Source organism: Trachypithecus francoisi, unplaced genomic scaffold, assembly GCF_009764315.1.
Source record: "Trachypithecus francoisi isolate TF-2019V2 unplaced genomic scaffold, Tfra_2.0 Lachesis_group20, whole genome shotgun sequence".
Classification (NCBI taxonomy): domain Eukaryota; kingdom Metazoa; phylum Chordata; class Mammalia; order Primates; family Cercopithecidae; genus Trachypithecus; species Trachypithecus francoisi.
Window position 1 is genome coordinate 5658984 of NW_022681466.1, and position 19338 is coordinate 5678321.

At 49.2% G+C, this 19338-nt stretch overlaps 1 protein-coding gene across 3 annotated transcripts in view; it reads left to right on the top strand.

Moving 5' to 3' along the window:
- The window catches only part of DNAI2 (dynein axonemal intermediate chain 2), a 47871-nt gene that overhangs the window by 12837 nt on the left and 15696 nt on the right, over nt 1-19338 (top strand). For all 3 annotated transcript variants that reach the window (XM_033182034.1, XM_033182033.1, XM_033182035.1), the window contains exons 4-8: nt 317-438; nt 3214-3356; nt 4644-4757; nt 13432-13571; nt 15417-15539. In XM_033182034.1, the coding sequence (XP_033037925.1) occupies nt 317-438; nt 3214-3356; nt 4644-4757; nt 13432-13571; nt 15417-15539 (642 nt within the window). The remainder of the gene's footprint in view (nt 1-316; nt 439-3213; nt 3357-4643; nt 4758-13431; nt 13572-15416; nt 15540-19338) is intronic.

Here is a 19338-nt window from a genome sequence, read left to right on the forward strand (position 1 = left end):
TGATCCACCCGCTTCAGCCTCCCAAAGTGCTGGGATTACAGGCGTGAGCCACCGCACCCAGCCCATCAAATGTTAATGCCATAGACATACTGTATATCTGTTCATGCGCTGCGTGTATTTCTATGCTGTGTACATAAAAAGTAATATTATTTTACCCCCAAGAACTAATTGAAAATTCCCCCATTGAAAGCACATGGTTAAGTGGATGGGAAAAGGCCCCTGGCTATGACCTGTCCCTCCCAGACGCCATTGCAGGCCTGGGCAATCTGAAAGGACCTCCCCTTACCACTAAGAACTTCCGACGTGTCCCTCCTAGATCATGGAGCACTGCATCAAACAGAACAATGCCATTGACATCTATGAAGAGTATTTCAACGACGAGGAGGCCGTGGAAGTGATGGAGGAGGCCCCTTCAGCTAAAACCATCAATGTTTTCAGGTAGCACCATGGCCAGGCAGGTGTCTGGCCACCCTCGGTCACCCCTATGCATGGGTGCCCCCAAAGGCAACTCCTTGCCAGTTGCTGCATGCCCTGGGTGCAGCACTCTCTGTGCTCTGGGCTTGATAAGCCACACGGTGATAAGGCGCCCAGCAGAGAAGTGGCCCTGCTCTGGGGGCGGGTCTGGTTGATGGAAAGGGAGTACAGACTCCAGAGAAAGTGAAATTGCCAATCTGTGTACAAGTGGGGCGTGTTCCTGCAGTGTAGAGTAAGTGCAAGTACCAAGCGTGAGCAGCTAGCAGCACTGTGGGCAAACAGGGCCCCACTGTGGCCTGCACTCGTGCGAGTGTATCCATGAATAACCCCAGAGGATAGCAGTTTGACACGAGGGATTCATCCCACGGGTGTGTGTGTGTATGTGTGTGAAATCAACGCAGGTGTGGATATTCACTGCAGAGGATGTGTACCAGCCAAAGACTAGAACAAGCTAAGTCCATTTATAGGGAACTGGTTCTAGCAGTTCTGCTACACTCACATGACGGAATGCCATGCAGCTGGGAAAATGAGCGGGGCAGTCTGGGCGTGGTGGCTCACGCTTGTAATCTCAGCACTTTGGGGGCGCATCACCTGAGGTCAGTTTGAGACTAGCCTGGCCAACATGGCGAAACCCCATCTCTACTAAAAATACGAAAATTAACTGGGTGTGGTGGCACACGCCTGTAATTCCAGCTACTCAGGATGTTGAGGCAGGAGAATCACTTGAACCTGGGAGGCAGAGGTTGCAGTGAGCCGAGATCGCACCACTGCACTCCAGCCTGGGCAATGGAGGGAGACTCCCTCTCAAAAAAAAAAAAAAAAAAAGGGCTGGGTGCGGTGGCTCACGCCTGTAATCCCAGCACTTTGGGAGGCCGAGACGGGCGGATCATGAGGTCAGGAGATGGAGACCATCCTGGCTAACCCGGTGAAAGCCTGTCTCTACTAAAAAATACAAAAAACTAGCCGGGCGAGGTGGCGGGCGCCTGTAGTCCCAGCTACTCGGGAGGCTGAGGCAGGAGAATGGGTAAACCCGGGAGGCGGAGCTTGCAGTGAGCTGAGATCCGGCCACTGCACTCCAGCCTGGGCGACAGAGCGAAACTCTGTCTCAAAAAAAAAAAAAAAAAAAAAGAGCAGTGCAACTTCTTATGTGCTGATATGGAGCCATTTCCAGGATTCAGTATGGAAACAAAGCCGGTGCAGAACAGGGTGTGCAGAGTGCTACTTTTTGTGGCAGTCCCCAACTTAAACCATTTTTTGACTTTGCAAGGGTGCAAAAGCAATACAAATCCAGTAGAAACCGTACTTCAGGTACCTGTACAACCATTCTGGTGTTTGCTGTCAGTACAGTATTCAGAAAATTACATGAGCTGTTGACCTTTTTATTATAAAACAAGCTTTGTGTTAGGTGATTTTGCCCAGCTCTAGGCTAATATAAGTGTTCTGAGCACGTAGGCTCAACTAAGATGTGATGCTGGGTCGGTGAGGTGTATACAATGCATTTTCAGCTCCTGGTATTTCCAACTTACTGTGGGTTTATCAGATGTAGCCAACATCATTAGTCAAGGAGCATCTGTATATGTGTATAAATGTATGCATATGTGTATGTGTGTATATATGTGTATATGTATGTTTACATGCTTGATGTGAGGAGAATATCTGTGATTTTGGACTTCTGGCGTCCGGAACTGTGAGAGAATCAATTTCTGTTGTTTGAAGCCACCCAGTTTGTGGGACCTCATCGCAGCAGCCCCGGGAATTGAATACCCATCCCAGAGCACCTTTGTAGGGTGTACGAAAGAAGTTGATAGGAAGGAGAGCTTGGGAACAGGGATGGGGAGAGGACTGGGGAAGAAGGACTCCTCAGCCTCGAAGACTGGTGGAAGGAGTTGCAGAAAGTGGGTGGAAGTGAGAAGGACCGTGCTCTGTGGCCTCAGTTTTGACCATGAAGAAAAAAGCAAGGCTGTCCAATCAGATGAGTGGAGATGAGCAGGAGGCTGGAATAGAGCAGTGGGAGGTGCCGGGGGAATGTGGAGGGGAAGCCTCTGGACCTAGGGCAGGGGTCAGACCTTGGGTCTGGCAGATGCAGGACTAGAGGAGTGAAAGGTGTTTTGGGAATGACTTGCCTCAGATCCCAACTCTGGGGAATTTCACTACCACAGCTGACTTAGGGGCCTGGGAAGGACCTAGTCCAGTCCCAGCACAGCAAGAAAGAACTCTTCTGAGGCAGGGCTGACTCATGGTGTGCAAGCAGGGCCAATGGCTGTCAGCAAGGGGTGTGCAGGAGAGGGCACAGCGGGACAGAGGCTGCCCTTCCTGTTGCCCTCCAGCCCTGCTGGGCTCTGACCTCATATATGGACCAACCGAGCAAGATGATGCATTAGAAATCATTCAGGGAGCCGGACGTGGTGGCTCACGCCTATAATCTTAGCACTTTGGGAGGCCGAGGTGGGTGGATCATCTGAGGTCAGGAGTTTGAGACCAGCCTAGGAAACACAGTGAAACCCCGTCTCTACTAAAAATACAAAAATTAGCTGGGCGTAGTGGTAGGCGCCTGTAATCCCAGCTACTCGGGAGGCTGAGGCAGGAAAATCGCTTGAACCCAGGAGGCAGAGGTTGCGGTGAGCTGAGATTATGCCACTGCCTGGGGGACAGAGCAAGACTCCATCTGATAAAAAAAAAAAAGGGAGAAATTGGGGAGCCTCACATTCTGCCTTTTGCTCTCTTCCCTCTCCCCTGCAGGGACCCCCAGGAAATCAAGAGGGCTGCCACGCACCTCTCCTGGCATCCCGATGGCAACAGGAAGTTGGCAGTGGCATACTCCTGCTTAGATTTTCAGCGGGCGCCTGTGGGCATGAGCAGCGATTCATACATCTGGGACCTGGGTGAGAAGCAGCGGGGTCCTGGGAGGGCTGAGGGCTGGGACCAGCACAAGCCAAGGAGTGGGAGGGAGGGGGAGGAGGTCAAGGACACTCACGGGGTTGGTACCTCAAGGGAGGGGCCCGCAGTCGAGGAGGAAGCCACTCTTCTCCTTCCTCCCTTGTCTGGTTTCAGGCAGAGCCAAGCAGAGTCAAATCAGAAGCAGGAAACCCCCTCCAATTCCAGATTCTGAGTTCGAGGCATGAAGACCTGACCCCATGGGATCTCAATTCTTAGCTCCTAAAGAGCCTATCAGGCTGGGCGCGGTGGCCCATGCCTGTAATCCCAGCACTTTGGGAGGCCAAGGCGGGCGGATCACCTGAGGTCAGGAGTTCAAGACCAGCCTGGCTAACATGATGAAACCCCATCTCTACTAAAATTACAAAACTTAGCTGTGCTTGGTGGTGGGTGCCTGTAATCCCAGCTACTTGGGAGACTGAGGCAGGAGAATCACAGGAACCCAGGAATCAGAGGTTGCAGTGAGCCGAGATCACTCCGCTGCACTCCATCCTGGGTGACAGACAGAGCGAGACTCTGTCTCAACAACAACAAGAAAAAAGAGTGTATGGAAAGAGTGCCCAGCAGACTGAGAAGGGACTCAGGGACAGTGGAATGGAACTTGGGCCTTTGTCCCGTCTGTCCTGACGCTTGCCTTTAATTCACGGCCTGCAGGAGCAGCGTGTCCCTTTATTAGCACAAACCATTGTCTACAGAAGGGCTGGCAAGACGCAGGCAGGGAGAGGGTGGTGGTGGCTTCATGCTCTCTAGCTTCCCTTCATTGGCAGCATTATTAAAATAAACGTGTAGGTGCCAGGCACAGAGCTAACGCCCGACACCCCAGCAGCTCAGTGAGTTCTGGCAGCAGCCCCATGGGATAGACTCTGTCGTTATCTGCAGTCCAGAGACCTGGTTTGAAGAAACTGGCAGAGAGTTGACTTTACGTAAAAACCTTAGTATCAAAACCTCATTTGACACCAAACCCGGGAATTGGACTAGAAATATAATTATCACACACATAGGCACACCCCAACCCTGTTCACCAAAAATAAAAACCATCAGCAAAGCCCCTAGGTCAAGAATGCCAGATTCTGGCCAAGGTGGACCAGGGGGTGCAGCCTGGGGAAAGACTGGAGGGGCTTCCAGGCTTCCCCCCGCCACCATGTCCCCACTACCCACCCGCAGAAGGGGTGAAACTTGCTGATCCTGTCCTTTTCTTTCCAGGCCTGATGGGATTTTTTTTTTCTGCTTTATAGAGAACCCCAACAAGCCTGAACTTGCTCTGAAGCCATCATCTCCACTTGTTACCTTGGAGTTCAACCCCAAAGATTCCCACGTGCTCCTGGGTGGCTGCTACAATGGACAGATAGGTAAGGAGGGACCCAGGCTTTTTTTGTTTTTTGTTTTTTGTTTTTAAGATGGAATTTCACTCCTGTTGCCCAGGCTGGAGTGCAGTGGTGCAATTTCGGCTCACTGCAACCTCCGCCTCCTGGGTTCAAGCGATTCTCCTGCCTCAGCCTCCCGAGTCACTGAGATTACAGGTGTCCACCACCACGCCGGACTAATTTTTTTGTTATTTTTAGTAGAGACAGGGTTTCACCATGTTGGCCAGGCTGGTCTCGCACTCCTGACCTCAGTTGATTCACCCACCTGGGCCTCCCATAGTGCTGGGATTACAGGTGTGAGCCACTGAGCCTGGCTGGAACCCAGGCTCTTAGAGCCAGTCCTGCTGCTGCTCACATGGAAGCCTGGACTTGGCCATAGAAGACTAAGTGGGGTGGGGACAATATTTGACTAGGGGCCGCCGTAAAGGGATGATGAGAGCATTGGGGAGCCTCATTTTGGGAGAGGCAGCCTGGGAAACTTACATGCTAACGGATATGGATCATACTGGCCTTATAGAATGAGCTGGGAAGTGTCCCCTTCTGGAAGTTTGTGAAGAATTGGTATTAATTCTTTTTCTTTTCTTTTCTTTTTTTTTTTTTTGAGATGGAGTCTAGCTCTGTCACCCAGGCTGGAGTGCAGGAGCGCGATCTCGGCTCACTGCAGCCTCTACCTCTCCGATTCAAGTGATTCTCCTGCCTCAGCCTCCCAAGTAGCTGGGATTAGTCTCATGTCACCACGCCTGGCTAATTTTTGTCTTTTTTCAATAGAGTTAGCATTTCACCATGTTGGCCAGACTGGTCTCAAATTCCTGACCTCAAGTGATCCTCCCTCTTTGGCCTTCCAAAGTGCTGGGGTTACCAGTGTGAGCCACCATGCCTGGCCGGTATTAATTCTTGAAATGTTTGGTAGAACCCATCAGTGAAGCCATCTGGTCTCTGGCTTTTCTTTATTGGAAGCTTAAAAGTTACAATTCCGTCCCTTTACTTGTTATAGATCCTCTTGACGTTTTCTGTTTCTTCTTTAATTGGTTTTGGTAGTTTCTGTCTTTCTAGGAACTTTTCCATTTCATCAAGTTGTCTAGTTTGTTGACATATAATTGTTCACAGTATTCCCTTATAATCATTTTCTTTTCTTTTTTTTTTTTTTAGGCGGAGTTTTACTCTGTTGCCCAGGATGGAGTGCAGTGGTGCAATCACGCCTCATTGCAGCCTCGACCTCCTGGGCCCACGCCATCCTTTAACCTCAGCCTCCCGAGTAGCTGGGACTACAGGCGTGTGCCACCACGCTCGGCTAATTTTTGTAGTTTTTGTAGTCACAAGGTTTCATCATGCTGCCCGCGCTGTTCTTAAACTCCTGGGCTCAAGCCATCTGCCCACCTCGGCTGGCCTCCCAAAGTGCTGGGATGAACCACCACGCCTGGCCTGATTTCCATCTTTTAAATTTATTGAGACTTGCTCTATGGCCTAGCATATTGTCTATCCTGGAGAATGTTCCATGAGCACTTGAGAAGACTATATTCTGCTTATTGTCCGGTGGAGTTTTCTGTAGATGTCCAGGAGGTCTTGTCTATAGTGCTGGTCAAGACTTCTATTTCTGTGTTGATCTTTCACCTAGTGGCTATGTCTATGTCTAGAAGGTAGGATACTGACGTCTGCCATTATTATTGTTGACTTGTCTATTTCTTCTTCAATTTTGTCAGGTTTTGCTTCCTGTATGTTAAGGCTGTGTTATTAAGTACATGCACATGTTTATAATTCTTCAGTTTTCCTAGTGAATTAACCCTTTTATCAGTATATAATGTCTTTATTTGTCTCTAGTAGCATTTTTCATCTCAAAGTCTGTCTGTCTTTGAGACTGGCACTCCAGCTCTGTTTGGTTACCATTTACATGGTATATCTTTCCCCATCCTTTTACTTTGAACCTGTTTGCCTCTTTGAATCTAAAGTATGTCTCTTGTGGCCAGGTGTGGTGACATGTACCTGTAATCCCAGCTACTTGGGAGGCTAAGGCATGAGAATCGCTTGAACCTGGGAAGCTGAGATTGCAGTGAGTCAAGATCATGCCACTGAACTCCAGCCTGGGCAACAGAGCGAGACTACATCTCAAAAAAATAAAAAGTAAATAAATAAATAAAGTATGTCTCTTGTAGATTACATGTAGCTGGCATACAGGTGAATCATAGATTGTTTGTTTGTTTGTTTTTTGAGACAGAATCTCACTCTGTCACCCAGGCTGGAGTGCAGTGGCGTGATCTCAGCTCACTGCAACCTCCACCTCCTAGGTTCAAGTGATTCTCCTGCCTGAGCCTCCCTAGTAGCTGGGATTACAGGTGCTGGCCACCACGCCTAGCTAATTTTTGTGTTTTTGAGATGAGGTTTTACCATGTTGGCCAAGTTGATCTCAAACTCCTGGCCTCAAGCGATGTGCCCACCTCGGCCTCCCAAAGTGCTGAGATGACAGGCATGCACCACCGTGCCCAGCCTGGATCATGGTTTTTTTCCTTTTAATCTATTCTGTCAATCTCTGGTTTTAAGTGGAGAGTTTAATCTATTTACATTAATTTAACTACTGATAAAGTTTACATCCGCCATTTTGCTTTTTTTTTCTGTATGTCTTAAATCTTTTTGTTCTTTCTCCATAACTGCCTTCTTTTGTGTTACATATTTTCTAGTGTACCATTTTAATTCCCTTATCATTTCTTTTTTTTCTTTCTTTTCTTTTTTTAGAGACAAGGTCTCACTCTGTCACCCAAGCTGGAGTGCAGTGCCATGATCATAGCTCACTGCAGCCTCAAACCCCTGGGATCAAGCAATCCTCCCACTTTAGCCTCCCAAGTAGCTGGGATGACAGGTGCACATCACCACACCCAACTACTTTTTTATTTTTTAATTTTTGTAGAGATGGGGTCTTGCTGTGTTGCCCAGGCTGGTCTCGAACTCCTGGCCTCAAGCAATTCTCCCACCTTGGCCTCCTAAGGTGCTGGGATTTCAGGCGTGAGCCACTGCACCCAACTTCAGCTGTTGATCTTATTGATGATCCCATGTATGTTATGAGTCATTTTTCTCTTGCTGCTTTCAAGAGTCTCTGGCTTCAGCTTTGATTATGATGTTTCTAGGTATGGATATCTTTGAGTTTATTCCACTTGGAATTCATTGAGTTTCTTGGATGTGTAGATTTTTTTTAAACAAATCAAATATGGCTGGGCACGGTGGCTCATGCCTGTAGTCCCAGCACTTTGGGAGACCGAGGCAGGCAGATCACGAGGTCAGGAGATCGAGACCATCCTGGCTAACATGGTGAAACCCCATCTCTACTAAAAATACAAGAAATTAGCTGGGTGTGGTGGTGGGCACCTGTAGTCCCAGCTACTCGGGAGGCTGAGGCAGGAGAATGGCATGAACCTGGGAGGTGGAGCTTGCAGTGAGCCAAGATCATGCCATTGCACTCCAGCCTAGGTGACAGAGCAAGACTCTGTCTCAAAAAAAAAAAAAAAAAAAATCAAATATGGAATATTTACAACCATTATTTATTCAATATTTTTTCCTACCCTTTCTCTCCTCTCCTTCTGTGACTTCCATTATGTGTACGTTGGCATGCTTGATGGTGTCCCATAGGTCTTTAGACTTTGTTTTTCTTTGTTCTCTTTTGTTTCTCGTCCTCAGACTACATAATCTCAATTGGTCCATCTTCACATTCAGTGATTCTTCTGCCTGCTCAAATATGCCATCCTGTAGCTTCTCTACTATATTTTTATTTTGGTTAATGACTCCAGAATTTCTATTTTGTTCTTTCTTTTAAAAATAATTTCTATCTTGTTCGGATGTGGTGGCTCATGCCTGTAATCCTAGCACTTCAGGAGGCTGAGGTGGGAGGATGACCTGAAGTCAGGAGTTCAAGACCAGCGTGGGCAGCATGGTCAAACCCTGTCTCTACTAAAATACAAAAAAAAAAATCAGCCAGGTGTGGTGGAGTGTGCCTGCAATCTCAGCTACTTGGGAGGCTGAGGCAAGAGAATTGCTTGAACCCAGGAGGCGGAGGTTGCAGTAAGCTAAGATTGTGCCCCTGCACTCCAGGCTGGGCAACAAAGCGAAACTCTGTCTTCAAAAATAATAATGATAATAATTTTTGTCTATTTGTAATTTTTATTTGGTGAGATATCATCTCAGGCTTTTCTTTAGTTCTTTCAATGTGACTTCCTTTTTTGAACATGTTTAGCACAGCTGATATGAGGCCTTTGTCTAGTTAGTCCAACATCTGGGCTTCTTGGGGACAGTCTGTATTTATTGCTTTTTTATTCCTGTGTTTGGGCCACACATTTGTATTTCTTGGCATGTCTTATACCTTTTTTTTATTAAAAACTATACTTTTTGTATGATTTAATGTGGCAACTTTGCAAATCAGATTGACATACCTCCCAGAGTTTGCGCTGTTGCTGTTTGTTGTAGTTGTTCTTTGTTTCATTAATGAATTTTCTTAGCTAGTTCTGAAAAGTCTGTATTCTGTGTCACGTGTGGCCACTTATAGTCCCTGCTTAGCTTAGTGATTAGTTAATGATTGAACAAAGATTTCCTTAAGCATTTGTCACCAAAAATCTCCCCTTCTCTGCCAAGGGGCTCTGTGTGCATGTGTGAGCATGCCTTCACACCCAGCCAGGCAGTTGTCAACTCTGCCTTAGTGTCTGTGCAGAGATGAGTCAGCCAGAGATGAGAATTTAGGGCTTTACCAGCTTTGTTGAGCATGACACAGCCCTGGGCATGTACCCAGCACTATCCATGCTTGTGACTTTCTAGACTCCTAGGAATACGTCAGACCTTTTCAAAGCCCCGTGGACACATCATGCTTCAGCTTTTCCTTTTGTTTATCTACTTTTGTTGTTTAAAGTTAATAGAGGCTGAGCACAGTGGCTCACGTCTGTAATCCTAACACTTTGGGAGGCTGAGGCAGGAGGATCGCCTGAGTTCAGGAGTTGGAAACTAGCCTGGGCAGCATAGTGAGATCTTGCCTCTAAAGAGAGAGAGAGAGAGAGAGAAAGAAACAAAGAAAAATAGGGACAGGGTCTTGCCATGTTGAACAGGTAGGTTGTGAACTCCTGGCCTCAAGCAGTCCTGCCTCAGCCTTCCAAAGTACAGGCGTAAGCCACTGTACCCGGCCCAGCTTTTCCTTTTAAGCTTTTTCATCGGTCTATTCCTTGCCCCACCTGTTATCCACTGCCTCAGGAAGCTGCAAAGTTAGTTAGTTGCCTGCAATTACACCCTGATGAAAAGACTTTTCACACCAGGCAAAGGCTGAACCAAGTCAATTACAGCCAACCTTGCAAGAGGAGCCTTATCAGGGAACCACCAGACACTCAGATAATGACAGTTCTTTGGGCATGAGACTTGAAAGGAGCTCCAGCCCCATTCTGCTCCCTCTTGTGGCGCCAGGCCGCTGTTTTTCATCAGGAGTGCGGGATGTGAATTTTCAAGGCCACCACAGAACTGCAGTGTGTGCAATCTTAACTAGGGCAAGTGAAAATGCCACTGTTTTTACCAAGATTCTACTGTTTTTCTTGAATAAACATTCTCCCGACTGCCCTAAGCCTCTGGCTAATTTCCAGAGTTCTGAAAAAGTTGATTTTGACCATTTTGGCCAGTTTTCTCACTGCTATTATGGAGGAGATAATTTTTGGAGGTCCTTACTTCATGGATTTTGCTGATGGCACACCTGGAAAACGGATTTTTTTTTTTCCTTGAGATGGAGTCTTGCTGTGTCGCCCAGGCTGGAGTGCAGTGGCCCGATCTTGGCTCACTGCAAGCTCCACCTCCCAGGTTCATGCCATTCTTCTACCTCAGCCTTCCGAATAGCTGGGACTACAGGTGCCCGCCACCATGCCCAGCTAATTTTTTGTATTTTTTTTAGTAGAGACGGGGTTTCACTGTGTTAGCCAGTATGGTCTAAACCCCTGACCTCGTGTTCCGCCTGCCTCTGCCTCCCAAAGTGCTGGGATTACAGGCATGAGCTACCGCGCCCAACCATTTTTTTTCTTTTTTTTTTCTTTTTTTTTTTTTTTTGAGACAGAATCTCTCTGTGTCACCCAGGCTGGACTGCGGTGATGCGATCTCAGCTCACTGCAACCCTCGCCTCCTGGGTTCAAGAGATCCTCCTGCCTCAGCCTCCCCAGTGGCTGGTGCATGCCACCGCACCTGGTCAATTTTTGTATTTTTAATAGAAACGGAGTTTTGCCGTGTTGGCCAGGCTAGTCTCAAACTCCTGGCCTCAAGTGACCCACCCACCTTGACCTCCCAAAGTGTTGGGATTACAGGCGTGAGCCACTGAACCTGGTCCAAACTGTTTTTTTTTTTTTTTTTAATCTCTAGTGAGATCAGAAGTCACCTGCCTGGATTGGCTCTGAATGTCCCTACCTGCTCTGTTCCCCTCACCCTGGAGTCACCAGACATCCAACCCGTGACTACACCCAGGCCAGTCTTGACCCTGGGCATGAAAAGCATTCCCCACTCCTCCCCCTCTGTATGTTCTTTTTTTTTTTTTTTTTTTTTTTGAGACAGAATCTTGCTCTGTTACCCAGGCTGGAGTGCAGTGGCGTGATCTCGGCTCACTGCAAGCTCCGCCTCCTGGGTTCACGCCATTCTCCTGCCTCAACCTCCCCAGTAGCTGGGACTACAGGCGCCCACTACCGCGCCTGGCTAATTTTCTGTATTTTTAGTAGAGATGGGGGTTTCACCATGTTAGCCAGGATTGTCTCAATCTCCCGACCTCGTGATTTGCCCGCCTCAGCCTCCCAAAGTGCTGGGATTACAGGCGTGAGCCACCGCACCCAGCCCCTCTGTATGTTCTTATACTTTTGCTTCTTCTATGGGAGTGGGAGCCAGGATGCTGAGAAACTCCTCCTCCGAAACTCTGTTGTCAGCTGCTTCCTGAGGCCTGGATCTCCCTCTCAGACCTGCTGCCTCCTGCCCAAGGGAGCTTTCAGATTATGGAATAGACCCGGGCTCCCATAAACGTCCCTGCCAAATTATCTGGGTGCCAGAGCTCTAAAAGACCGAAGCGGAGCCACTTTGCCATGATTAATTCAGGAGCCTTGCCTCACTCATTATTCATAACCTCTTTCCATGGCTTTTCATGCCGGCTCATACCAGCCCAGACTCTGGCGCTCTGCTGCTCCAAGAAGGGCCCCTCTAGGGACCATGTAGGACCCAGTGGGACCTACCCTCGAGCACTGCTTTGCCAAAGTAGAGCAGGCTTATCTTTTATTTTTATTTATTTTTATGTTTTGTTTTGTTTTTGAGACAGTCTTGCTTTGTTGCACAGACTGGAGTGCAGTGGCGTGATCTCAGCTCACTGCAACCTCCGCCTCCCAGGCACGAGCGATTCTCATGCCTCAGCCTCCTGAAAAGCTGGGATTACAAATGCCCACCACCATGCCCAGCTAAAAATACAAAAAATATAATTTTTTATATTTTTGGTAGAGATGGGGTTTCACTGTGTTGGCCAGGCTGGTCTTGAACTCCTGACGTCAAGTGATCCACCCACCTCAACCTACCAAAGTGCTGGGATTACAAGTGTGAGCCACCACACCTGGCTTATTTTTATTTTTTGAGACAGGGTCTTGCTCTGTCACCCAGGCTGGAGTGCAGTGGCATGATCATGGCTCACTGCAGCCTCAACCTCCCAGGCTCAAGCAATTCTCCCACCTCAGCCTCCCGAGTAGCGGGGACTACAGGCATGTGCCACCATGCCCAGCTAGTTTTTAAATTTTTTGTAAAGACGGGATCTCATATGTTGCCCAAGCTGGTATTGGATTCCTGGGCTCAAGCAATCCTTTTGCTTCAGCCTCCTAATGTGCTAGGATTACAGGCATGAGCCACTGTGCTTGGCTGAGCAGGCTTATCTAAGGAAACGTATTTCTGGGCCAGCTTAGTTCAGGAGCAAATGCCTTGGACTTGGAGAAATACTAAGTCAAAGCTTATGAACTAAGCACTTTTGTTATTTTACAAAACGGCCTTTCCTAGAAACAGCTCCGAGTGACAGGGTGAGCCCTCATTGTGCATTCATGGGAAAATGGAAACGAAATCTAACAGGACAAAGGACAGATAACCTTCCTGTCTTTCTTGGCAAAGCACTAACAACAGATCACAGTAAAGGCTAAAGCTCCTCTGTGAGTTTCTTTCCAGCAGAGGCAGCAGAGGTACAAAGGATAAAAGGGAAAGAGCTAATGCAGCAGAGAGAGTCACCTAAATGGGGCCCTTCCACGTGCTCTTCCCTGTGGTAGGGACTCCGCTCTCCTCTCGCCTGGCTCCCTCCACCCTGAGGCTCATCTTCCATCTCAGCGACCTGTCACTTCCTCCAGGAGGCCTTCCCTGACCACCCTCACGTGTTCCCCTGCCACTATGCCTATGCTATCCCCAGAGGCTTTCCCAGGGCCGAGTGTTTGGTAGGGAGGGGCTCAAGGAACTGAATGAAGCTTGCACTCTGGGAGTTTCTCTAGAGAGTCTGTGGGGTCTGATAGGAAACTTGGGCTGATGTGAACCAAACCCTGATTCTAAAACACCACATATCTGCCAAACCAAAAGCAGCAGCCCCCCTCTCTCCCCTGCTCCCTGCCCCAAGGAAGGAAGCCTGTGCCCCTCTCCACTCCTTCTTCATCTCCTTCCTCACCAGCCTGCTGGGACACCCGAAAGGGCAGCCTGGTGGCGGAGCTATCCACCATTGAGTTCAGCCACCGAGACCCTGTGTATGGCACCATCTGGCTGCAGTCGAAGACGGGCACCGAGTGCTTCTCAGCATCCACGGATGGGCAGGTACCCACCAGCCAGACACTGGGGAGGGGAGGGCAGGGAGAGGCAGTAACTGTTCCCTGGTTCCCCATCAGAATCCCTGGGGACATTTCCTTTAACACATTATATTTTGGGATGGAGTTTCACTCTTGTTGCCCGAGCTGGGGTGCAATGGCGCGACCTCGGTTCACTGCAACCTCCACCTCCTGGGTTCAAGCAATTCTCCTGCCTCAGCCTCCCAAGTAGCTGGGAGTACAGACGCCTGCCACCATGCCTGACTAATTTTTTATGTTTAGCAGAGATGGTGCCTCACTATGTTGACCAGGCTGGTCTCGAACTCTGACCTCAGGTGATCCACCCTCCTCGGCCTCCCAAAGTGCTGGGATTACAGGCATGAGCCACCGTGCCCGGCCATGCACTTTATTTTTAAATTGAGTAGTGATAATACATGCCCTCGGAATAGAATCTAAAGCGTGCAAAAAAGAAAATGCCTTCCTCTCACCTCTGCCTGCACTTCCCCCTCTCCCTCCCTCTCCTATGTCTGCCTTTGGGGCTAGTCTCTGCATATGCAAGGAAACACATCTCTCTTCTTCACGCTTTCTTTTTGCACACTTTACACTCTAGTCTGTACTTGATGTTTTTCGTTGTGTGTACCTTGGAGATAGTTTCATCATATTTCATACACCGCCGCCCCCTGCCTGTTAATAATTGCATCCTGTGGGTGTACCATAATTTATATATGGATTCTAATATTTTGTTGCTACCCCCCAAAAAATGTAGCAAAGAGCATCTTTATACACAGATTATTGCACACCTGCGGGGATACATCTACAGCAGACATTGCTGGCAGTGAGACTTCTAGGTCAGAGCACACATGCTTTTTTTTTTTTTTTTTTTTTTTTTGAGATGGAGTCTTTCTCTGTCACCCAGGCTGAAGTGCAGTGGTGCCATCTTGGCTCACTGCAAGCTCCGCCTCCTGGGTTCATGCCATTCTCCTGCCTCAGCCTCCCGAGTATCTGGGACTACAGGCACCCGCCACCACGCCCGGCTAATTTTTGTATTATTATTTTTTTATTTTAGTAGAGACAGGGTTTCACCATGTTAGACAGGATGGTCTTGATCTCCGGACCTCGTGATCCACCCACCTCAGCCTCCCAAAGTGCTGGGATTACAGGTGTGAGCCACCGCGCCCGGCTGCACCCATGCATTCTTTTTTTTTTTTTTTTTTTTTTTTGAGGCGGAGTCTCGCTCTGTCGCCCAGACTGGAGTGCAGTGGCCGGATCTCAGCTCACTGCAAGCTCCGCCTCCCGGGTTTACGCCATTCTCCTGCCTCAGCCTCCCGAGTAGCTGGGACTACAGGCGCCCGCCACCTCGCCCGGCTAGTTTTTTTTTTTTTTTGTATTTTTAGTAGAGACGGGGTTTCACCGTGTTAGCCAGGATGGTCTCGATCTCCTGACCTCGTGATCCGCCCGTCTCGGCCTCCCAAAGTGCTGGGATTACAGGCTTGAGCCACCGCGCCCGGCCGCACACATGCATTTTTAACATTGCTGGACATCGCCTTATTGCAGGGAGTCTTGGCATACACAGATTCTTGGCCTTGCACCTGGAGGTTTTGATTCAGTAGGTCGAGGGTGAGGCCTCAGCATCTGGGTTGTATGAAGCTTGTCGGTGACTCTGATGATCAGCCAGGTGTGGGAACTGGGGACAGAGCAGCAATCCTCAAAGTGTATTTGCTCCCACGAATTGCTGGGAGCTCCATCTTTTGTGGCCCAGTGGCTGACCCCAGGAAGGTGGGGCGAGGGTGGAAAAGGCAATAGCCAGGGGAAATACAGGGCCTCGAAGTCTCACTGTCGCCCCACCTCCTGCCAGGTCATGTGGTGGGACATCCGAAAGATGAGTGAGCCCACTGAGGTCGTGATCATGGACATCACCAAAAAGGAGCAGTTGGAAAATGCCTTGGGGGCCATCTCCCTGGAGTTTGAATCTACTTTGGTGAGTGTCGCTTGCTGTCCCTTCCCTGACTTGCATTGCCAGGGCAGCCAGGTCTAAAGACAGGCCATTGCTAGGATATCAGGTGCTTGTGGAACCCAGCATCAGCCCAGGGAGGCCAACCTCACTGCCCGCATCCTAGACGTGTGTGGCCTTTACAACAACTTTCCAGCAGGGGGCAGCAGAGCTTCTCGAAGAAGGACACCGTTGTCATGGCACCACGTCATCTTTTGGCCCGTGGCCCAGCTGAACGCAGAGGGCAATCTTTTGACAGTACAATTCCAGAAAAGCCCTGTTTCCTGGGGAAGGTCACGCCCAGGACCTACATAGGGAGGCCTGGACTCCAGCCCAGGTCCTGGCCCTGCCTGGCATCAGGGCCCTAGGCTGGCCACCTGCCTTCCTCTGGGGAAAGGAGAGGTTCTGGATAGGAAAATGAGGTCAGACCAGGCTCCTTAGAAAACCAGAGCACATGCATGGTCTCAGTGTTCAGTAACTGAGAAAGAATGACAAAGAAATATCGAAGTTTAGGCTGGGCAGGGTGGCTCACGTCTGTAATCCCAGCATTTTGGGAGGCCAAGAATTCAAGACCAGCCTGGGTACATAGTAAGATCCCCCAAATCTTTACCAAAAAAGAAAGCAAGAAAGAGAGGGAGAGAGAAAAAAAGGAAAGAAAAAGGAAGGAAGGAAGGAAAGAAAGAAAAAGAAAGGAAGAAAAGTATCAATGTGAGGCCAGGCACAGTGGCTCACACCTGTAATCCCAGCACTTTGGGAGGTGGGAGGATCACTTGAGCCCAGGAGTTCAAGACCAGCCTGGGCAACATAGCAAGACCCTGTCCCTACGTAAGAAAAGAAAAAAAGGGCCGGGCACGGTGGCTCACACCTGTAATCCTGGCACTTTGAGAGGCCAAGGTGGGCGGATCAACTGAGGTTGGGAGTTCAAGACTAGTCTGACCTTGGCCGGGCGCGGTGGCTCAAGCCTGTAATCCTAGCACTTTGGGAGGCCGAGACGGGCGGATCACGAGGTCAGCAGATCGAGACCATCCTAGCTAACACGGTGAAACCCCGTCTCTACTAAAAAAATACAAAAAACTAGCCGGGCGAGGTGGTGGGCGCCTGTAGTCCCAGCTACTCAGGAGGCTGAGGCAGGAGAATGGCGTAAACTCGGGAGGCGGAGCTTGCAGTGAGCTGAGATCCGGCCACTGCACTCCAGCCTGGGCGACAGAGCGAGACTCCGTCTCAAAAAAAAAAAAGACTAGTCTGACCAATATGGAAAAACCCCATCTCTACCAAAAATACAAAATTAGCTGGGCATGGAGGTGTACACCTGTAATCCCAGCTACTCAGGAGGCTGAGGCAGGAGAATCGCTTGAACCCGGGAGGTGGAGATTGCGGTGAGCCAAGATCGTGCCATTGCACTCCAGCCTGGGCAACAAAAGTGAAACTCCATCTCAAAAAAACAAAGAAAATAAAAGAAAAACAGGAAATATCAAAGTTTGAGCATAATGCAAATGTGTTAGAGGAGGGAAGCTTCTAGAAGCAGTAAAGGAAGACTTCCTCACTAGAGTAAGAAGATACCTTTCCCTTGTTGTTGGTTTTTGGCTTGGGCTAAGTCTTGGTTTATGTCTCAGTGCAGCCCAGGCCTGGTTCCCCCTTGCAGGTGTCACTTGTTTGCTTCGGGGTCATGTGCCATCATTCCTAGGGCTTTGGGAGGCTCTGGCCTCGAACCTGCCTGGGCAACCCTAGCTCAAGGCTGAGAGATGAATGTTGGTGGGATGAGGAGACCAGTCAACTGACCCCTCCCCAGAGGACAAGGCACTGGGCATGGAGGTTGGGGTGGCGAGGGCTCAGGAGAACATTCTGTCCCAGAGGCAAGGCTTTCTAGGCCAAGTGCTAGACATGTGACCACATCACAACTAGGGCCATCTCCTCCATGTCTGGCCCTTGCAGGGTGCACACAGTGTGCTGAACACTTGTGGCTGCCTGATTTCATAAGCTTGTGCAATCGCCTATAACCGTTTCGTGGGGTAAAGTTTTTATCCATACTTGCCAGATACACACGATGAGTGTTCATGAGATTACGTTGTGAGTCCTAGTACCTGGTAAAGCCGGGACTCAAATCCAGGGTTCCAACTCTAAGGCCCAGAGTGTCCACCTGCAGCCTGCCACGAAGTCTGAGGCCAGAGGCACGATGGGCCACTCGGATCTGGGTGGCCTTTCTCCCCGGCTCACTGACGGGCAGTGTGCAGTCGGCTTGAATACTTTCTTCTCTGGACCTCTCAAGCTTGGTCTTTTCACTTGCCCTTGACACCCAACTTGAAGCCCAGATTTTTGTTTTGTTTTGTTGAGACATGGTTTCATTCTGTTGCCCATGCTGGAGTGCAGTTGTGTGATCTCAGCTTACTGCAACATCTACCTCCTGGGCTCAAGCCTCAGCCTCTTGAGTAGCTGGGACCACAGGCGCATGCCACCACGCCAGTCTAATTTTTTTTTATTCTTTTTTTTTTTTTTTGAGACAGAGTCTCACTCTGTTGCCCAGGCTGGAGTGCAGTGACATGATCTTGGCTCACTGCAACCTCTGCCTCCCGGGTTCAAGTGATTTTCATACCTCAGCCACCACACCTGGCCATATTCTGGGTATTTTCTAGAGATTTTATATTTATCATTTTAGTAATTTTCTGGTAGAGAAAATGCACAATAAAACAATACGTTTTTTAAAAAATAAAAATAAAAAGCCTGGGGGAGACGCCAGGTGCAGTGGCTCAGGTCTGTAATCCCAGCACTTTGGGAAGCCGGGGTGTGCAGATCACTTGAGCTTAGGCGTTTGAGACCATTCTGGACAACATAGGGAGACTCTGTCTCTACAAAAAATACAAAAATTAGCTGACCCTGGTGGTGTGTGCCTGTGGTCCCAGCTACGTGGGAGGCTGAGGTGGGAGTATTGCTTGAGACCAGAAGGTCAAGGATGCAGTGAGCCGACATCGTACCACTGAACTCCAGCCTGGGCAATGGAGCCAGATCCTGTCTTAAATAAATAAACTAGGAGTTCTTTTTCATTTTTTTCTTTTTTCTTTCTTTCTATCTTCTTCTTTTTTTTTTTTTTTTTTTTTTTTGAGGTGGAGTCTTGCTCTGTAGGCCAGGCTGGAGTGCAGTGGCATGATCTTGGCTCACTGCAACCTCCACCTAAAACCTGGGAGCTCTACAGGGGCAGGTTCACCACCGGCAGAGGACATCTGAGCCCACGGACAAAGGCCCTCCCCTCAGCGTGCCCCTCCCCTACCTCACTCAGCTGTTCTTTCCATTTGGAATGCTGAGGACACAGCGCCATTGTAGGCTCAGGCCCTGCTGGTGGAGGTTGTCCAGTCTAGCCCGGAAGTTAACATGGAACAGTAAACAAGGCAGGGCATTGCATGATGGAGGGGGTCATGCTCAGAGACGCAGAGGGAGCACTGGGTCAGGAGTCAGGAGACCGGCCTTTGTGCATTCAGTCCGCAGTAAAGTGAGTAACTACTAAAGCTCAGTTCGTGGGCGATGGACCCATGTCAGACAAGCTTGTGCCCCTCAAAGAGCTCACCCACCAGCAGTAGGGGGACGAATTACATCACCGACTGCCAGGTGGCTTCCTGAGTGCTGGTTGGTCACCTGCTCTGAGTTCTCAGGGACATCAGCCTGGACAATGCTATGACAAATGTCACTGTCCTGCCAGGGAAGGCTCTGCCCATCCTGTGAGTGATCTGGGTGGACCACCCTGCGTCCCCTCCCTGGGTCTTCTTTACTCTCTCTGTAAGCAAACATTCAGGATCTT